We start from the raw sequence: 6,651 nt of genomic DNA, 5'->3' as shown, positions 1-6,651 counted from the left end.
GATAAATTCATACAGTTACACTCAAAGAGAGGTCAAATTTTTGTTAATTAAGATTTCAGATTATTACTCCCTCCGTTACTTTTTAATATGCCAGTTTCTATAAATTTCAAAAAAAATAGGCCAGTTTCCTAATTGGGAAAGTCAAATGTTACTTTAATTTTCTAGGACCACTTTTCTTTTAACTTCTTTTGATGACAAGTGTTATGTGGACCATTTCACTTATTTCTTTGGCTGACAAGTGTCATGGGGACCATTTCACTTCACTTCTTTTATTGACAAGTGTCTAGAGGACCACTTTCAATAATTAGTTCTCTTAATTTCCTTAATTTTCTCAAAAAAAGAAACTGGCCTATTAAAAAGTAACGGAGGGAGTATATTTTATTTTTATTTAGTAATGTATGTTAATCTCAATAATGGAATTACTGGAATTGTGGCATGCAAGGGGTCTCACAAAATTTCAATGCAGTCATGTTTTTTATGGGTAACATCTTATTCTCACCTTTCTTTATCACTAAATAGTAATGCCTGTTTGCAAATTTACACTATGTGGAAACCGAATAAGACTATCGAACATTTAAAAATCAGTATCTATAAAGGAAGATAAATATTAATTCGAGTTTTTACTACCGGAGTTTTTCCTGCTTGGGGAAGGTGAGCATTTGTACATTTCTTGACCAAGCTCACCAATCTTATTTATGAGCAGAGACTGTTCAGACTCTAGCTGTACCATGTAGTCTTCCTCTACTTTTTGAATGCTTTCCATCTCACTCACTGCAAGTGATAAAGCTTCCACATCCGCGTCGTCAACTAGCCTTCGAAGCCTTCTCAGGACTTGTCTCATCTGTTTATCATCAGCAAGTCTCAAGTTAGTGAAGCACAGAACTAAAACAAACAAAAAACAAAAAAAACCAAAGGCAAATTATAAGAGTAGGCAGCATGGAGGAAATGTTTCGGAATTCTTTATTATACCTGTTCAGAAATTTGATTGGCTTTAGTCAGATGCAAACTATTGGAATCTGTACTGGGTCTCTTTTGTAGCTCTGGAATTTTGCGTGTTACTTTTATGTGGATCTCTCCTTTTTTCACTCCTTGGAGAGGTATCCACTTGTCAGCCGTCTCGTTTGGTGGTAACCACAGATATTCTACAACACAATCTCCAATGCTGGACGTTGGTAGCAGGGCATTATAATCCTTCACATGTAACTCTAACTGACTACCATCATCAGGAAATTCTAATGTTTGGTTCCATTGAGGCGTGAGAGTCTTATATGTAACCTGCATCACAACGGAATATTTTGAAGCTCCATTACTTTAGCATACAACTGACGAAAAATTTGAAACAACGGTATCTTGAACAATTGAACATGTGTAATTTTAAAACAATGATATCCTGCCTAACAGACAGTATTACAAGTTCTACTGACATGGTGAGTTTTTCCTGACGTATGTTAAACATGTGTCATGAACATCAAACTTAATATTGAAATTTCCAAGTAACCTGCTCAAATATCTCTCTTTTTGAGTGAAGTCATCATAAAAATCAGATCCCATGTTCGTATTTGTCATTTGGAAACAAAAGTTCATCAGAAACAAAAAGTGCAGGGAATTCAAACCTTTGTTCGTTTCTTTAAGTTTCCGTAATGGACACGCACATATGGATCACTTGTTCCCCTTAAATCAGCAGCAATAAGATCCCTCGCCTCAATGATAACTAATTCAATCCATCCATTCCCAGATCCTCCGTGAGAACTCTGCATATGTTTGGACGAGTACATGTATTGTAAAGATAAATCAGTGAACAATACACATCTAATAAGCAAAAATACTGTAATGATAAATTAGTGAGTCATCCATGCAGAGTACTCTACGGTTGTGTGCCAATGGTTGATTTAGATGCATACCCCAGATAGTTCGTAGTTATCAACTTTCACTGCTTCTACTTGAAGCCTCAGTTCTCCTGCACTGACTTTTTCAAGAGGTACCCAAATGTCTCTCACAGAGCCTTCAAGCAATCCTTCCAAATTCACTCGTGCACTTCCAATGTTGTCATCAGTAAAAGTGTCTTCGGAGTAACATTTTATCTTAAGATATTCACCACCTCCAATCTCATCGAGTTCAAACTTATCACTCCAGACAGGTTTCAATACATTTGCAGTCTTTGTTCGGTAAAGACCCTGAATAAAGTTTGTAGCAGTATCAGTCATGCATGAATAGCTTTCTAGCTCAGTAAGCAGATAAAGAGAATTCTTATTCACAATTTTAGAAAACATGTTATCAAAACAAAAATTGACAAGGGATACCCAATGAACGAATAGACAAACCTTCCCATACTGTAGTTTTACATATGCGTTGGACTTTCCAGCTTTATCCTTTACCACCAAATCTCTCCCTTCCACAACAGTTAACTTGATTTTCCTTCCTGTTCTTGGATGATCATCTGATGGGCGATTCATAGACCGTTGAGAGCCAACAATAGAAGTGTTGTTTGAGCTAACCGAACCATCTGCAAACTGCCATTCTTTCAGCACTAACCTCACTGTCAGCTGTAAAAAGAGAAAGAGATTGTTACGGGTTGGACAAATCTCATAAAAAAAGGGAAAGATACTTGCTGGAAATCAAATTCTAAGCAAATTAAACAAAATAAGTTGTTACCTCTCCTAAATTAGGTCCCTCAAATGGGATAACCATTTCAACTTCTTGACCATCAAATGTAACCCGTTTGGCTAGTACACTGGATCTAGGTCCTATTGCCCAGAACGTAGTGGAGTCGTCCGCAACATACCTCACCTGTTCACAACAGTTCAAATTTTATGAGAATCAGATTCCGCAAACCAAATTTAGAGAATTCCCTATACAGAGTGCAATTACATCTTGGGATATCACTTTCTTGAATAGAATCAAAAGAGTAACAACAGTCGATCAGTACCTTCACTTCACAACTAGTTATATAGTTATGCTTCAAATTGTTTGGAATCCATTCATAGAGATTAAATTTTATAATTCCAGCATCATCATGCAGGACCATATTAAAGGTGGAATCCCATTTAGGGTCTGGACCTGGGCTAGCATTCGTTCTTCTCGTTAACTCCTCGAGTTCAACTTCAACAAATGTTTGTCCAACTCCGTTGCCTGAATATCCTTCGGAATTACCATTTCTTACAGAGCTTTCCAGGCCTCCAGAATTGCATCCTTTCAATTTATCTGGGAGTTGTGTAGTTGCTGAAACAACAGTCACAGAAAATATGCCTCCAACAGCCTTTTTATTGAGAACAATTGGAGGCAAAGAGTAGCATCGGCGACGAGGTTCGACCATTGTCTTTACCAAGGTATCAGTGAAAAGCTTGACCTGAGAGAAGAAGAACATATTCACTAAGATATACTTAACATGTGTTAATATAGGATTTTCACTAAGAATTATACTACTAATTTTCAGTGTGCTTCGCTAAATAAAATTAATAAGTGGAAAGAGAAACGCACCAACCAAGAATTAACACCTGGCAGTTCAGTCGCAGGAAGTGTTTGGGTTCCTTTTCCAAAGACAACGCCGATCCTCACCTCAGGAGTTGGTTCAAATGAATACAAAAGAGCTTGCCCATCAAGAATGGGCATGATGCGAAGCTGTATAAGATTATAAACAGATAGAATATGAATAAAATTTCAAGCATAAAATGCATTGCCACAGCCAAAAGACTTTGCACATAGATCTGAAAACCTATTAACATGTTTCTTACATTGTCATAACGATTACGGAAGCTAAGAAAGAACAGGAAAGGAATAACAATTCAATTGTGAAGAACTTTTACATACATCTCCTTTGAGGTGAATGCTGTTAATAACAATTCGAGCAGTCCCAGATAATGGCTTTGCCAATTTTGCCAGCAACATTATATTTACACTGTTTGAGTCCCACTCGAGGCCCATATGCAAGATTTGCTGTTAAGATAGGAAAAAAGTTCATCATACCAAACCACATGGGTGAACAATCTTTTCGAATGTATGTCAGAAGAAAGTAGACAGATGTTCGGAAGGTAAACAGAAACCAAACCTGATCACTCGAAGTTGACCAACGTGTCCCATGCAGCCCAAAACTGGGTGGGGTTGAACCTAGTGAGAACTCCTGCAATTCGATTTTTTCCTACAGATAATAGTTTCCCCAGAAGAATGTAATTTGTGAGTATCCTTCAACACTCAAGGCTACACAAACAAACAAATAAACCATAGACAAAAGCAAACTTACAATGAATCTCGGTTTTCGATGTTTTAGGCGTTTCTGCAACAAATGACGGACACTCATTTAGACAAATTGAAGCAACCGGTAACAGTGCAAGTTTAATACGAAGAGAAACTACAAGGAATTTACAGAAACGAGTTCAGGAAGCTAACCTCAACAATTGACGAAAACTTATTTGCAAGCTTTGGGTTAATAGAGTTAGACCAAATTTCCATGAATAACTTGTTCAGCCACTCACACTGCTCTAATGGTGTAATGGGCTGCAAAAAAAACATTTTGATTGGTCATCGTTACAAATCCTAACAAAGAACAATTATAATCACCTTCATAGACATAAGACAATGTAATTGAAATGAAGAGAATATTACCGATGTATACAAGAGAACTTGCTTCCATCTTTTGTTTAAGTCGTCTATAAGAACCTTCCGTTGATACCTACAATACTACAAATAAAAAGATATAAGTCACATGATTTCTCCTGTGTACCATTATTAACATCATAGTTTCTTTGTTCCACAACCTTGATCTCACTCATACCAGATTAGAAAATAAAATGCACTTTTAAGTTTAATTTGTCAACCGTAATTACTTATCATTAATTAATCAAACATATTCTAATATGGCAGATGAAGTAAGATCAAAGTTATTGAATTCGACAAGAATCAACACACAAAATCGCTGAGCACTCGGTTGTCATCATTTTTTTTTTACCATAAAAAGAAAACATAGTTAGTTTTTAGCAAATTATGTTTAGTAAAGTTACTACAGGAGTAATAATTTTAGGCAAATTTTTGTTGTTTGTTTCCAACATTTAGGACAAAAAAATTGCAAATCTCAAACTGCAATAGAACTAAAATCATAACTAAAATAAGCTTATTTGCAAAGACCCAACATTTTGCACAGACAAAATTTCTGACTTTTAAGTACAAATTCAAGAAATTTAGACCCAAATTGAATGAAAAAAAAAAAAAAAAAAAAAGGAGATAGTGTTGTACCTGAATTGTTGCCCAAACAGAGACAGCAAGCAAAACCCAATTTGAGAAAGGAAATAACCAGCGTTCAATAATCCAAGCAACAAAAACCATAGGAATCATGAAAGGAAACAAAGACCTTTCCACCATTACATGATTCAGAAACTCTGTTGCTTCTTTAGCTAAAAATTCCCTATTTCTTTTTCCACCCATTTCTTCAAAAAATTAAATTAAATTAAATTAAATTTAAATTCCCTTCACTTCTTCTTCTTCATCACCATCCAATATACTCAAATTTTATAGCCAAGCTACAAAATTTATGACCGAATACAGAAGAGTGGAGAGAGACAGAGAAAGGGTCGTTTCAGATCCCCACTCCCACTTCAGTTTGTAAGAAGCTGAAGAGAAGAAGTGAAAGAAAGAATCCGTTATGAACAGAGGAAGAGAGAACACCAAACGATCAAGAAAGAAAGAAAGAAAGAAAGAATAAAAAAAATACTGAGTCGTTTGAGAATTGTTTCAAGTGAGAGAAAGAAAGTAAAAGAGACGGCTTTTTCTATTGTCTTGTGTTTTGAAAGAGACAATGATGATGATGGATGGCTAAAACAGAGTTGTAGTAAATTATTAAAGTAACAAGTCAGACGGAAGAGTCCTAAGTTCGGATATTTAGGTAGCAAATATTTATGTCTGTGTACTCGGAAAATCAATGGTTTTCCTTATTTTAGAAGAATCGAGTTTGTGTACTTATAAATCTCTTAGAGAATTTATTATTTTCTATTTATAGCACAGAGGAAAATCCAAATGGATCTTTTTTCACAAAATTAATTAATATGTGTCTATGTAAAAGCGTACACAAATGTAGTCTAAAATAGTGCATAGTATAAGACGGTTCTAATATCTGATGAATCAGTGTAGATCTTTTTGCCTGGTGGAGATCAGTAAAGATGCATTTAGGATAATACTGGTGTAGTTTCAGGGTTCAGGATAATACTGGTGTAGTTTCTAGAGAAGAAATATTATCATTTTATTTTATTGTAAAAAACCAAAAAGTATATTTTACTGTTATTTTGATAATTAGAAAAGAGTTATTTTATTTTTTATTATCTTTTATTTTTAATACCATTTTAATGAGAGTTGCAAGGATAGGGAAACTACTATAGGCTACGGAATATGATGTGATGAAAGGGATGCGCAGCGAATAACAACAATACACACACTCCTGCAATTAGAGCTGGCAAACCAAGCCAAAACCCGCGGGTTGGCCCGTCCCGTGAAAATCCGCACCCGTCCCGGATGGTAACTAAACAAGACGGGCGCGGGTTGTATAATTAGTGGCTTATGAAGAAACGGGTTAACCCGGCCCGTACTGTGAAATCCGCGGCTGGCCCGTAAACCCGTAATTTCATTCCCGTACTGTGAAAGAGCAACAGATCCAGGCTCCAGTCCAGC

The 6,651-nt window shown here is 35.9% G+C and overlaps 1 protein-coding gene across 1 annotated transcript; it reads right to left on the bottom strand.

Moving 5' to 3' along the window:
* Positions 1 to 469: 469 nt before the first annotated feature.
* LOC113282251 (extended synaptotagmin-1-like) lies at positions 470 to 6,294 on the bottom strand. Its single transcript, XM_026531235.1, has 14 exons — positions 5,227 to 6,294; positions 4,600 to 4,674; positions 4,384 to 4,491; positions 4,238 to 4,270; positions 4,046 to 4,135; positions 3,808 to 3,933; positions 3,478 to 3,618; positions 2,927 to 3,346; positions 2,653 to 2,787; positions 2,322 to 2,543; positions 1,902 to 2,174; positions 1,614 to 1,751; positions 970 to 1,275; positions 470 to 841 (listed from the first exon to the last, which is right to left on the bottom strand). Exons 1-14 carry the CDS (start codon positions 5,413 to 5,415, stop codon positions 608 to 610), a joined length of 2,490 nt encoding a protein of 829 aa, XP_026387020.1. The 5' UTR covers positions 5,416 to 6,294; the 3' UTR covers positions 470 to 607.
* Positions 6,295 to 6,651: the final 357 nt, after the last annotated feature.

Source organism: Papaver somniferum, chromosome 5 (assembly GCF_003573695.1).
Source record: "Papaver somniferum cultivar HN1 chromosome 5, ASM357369v1, whole genome shotgun sequence".
NCBI lineage: Eukaryota > Viridiplantae > Streptophyta > Magnoliopsida > Ranunculales > Papaveraceae > Papaver > Papaver somniferum.
This window is presented reverse-complemented; position numbering and strand designations above follow the sequence as displayed.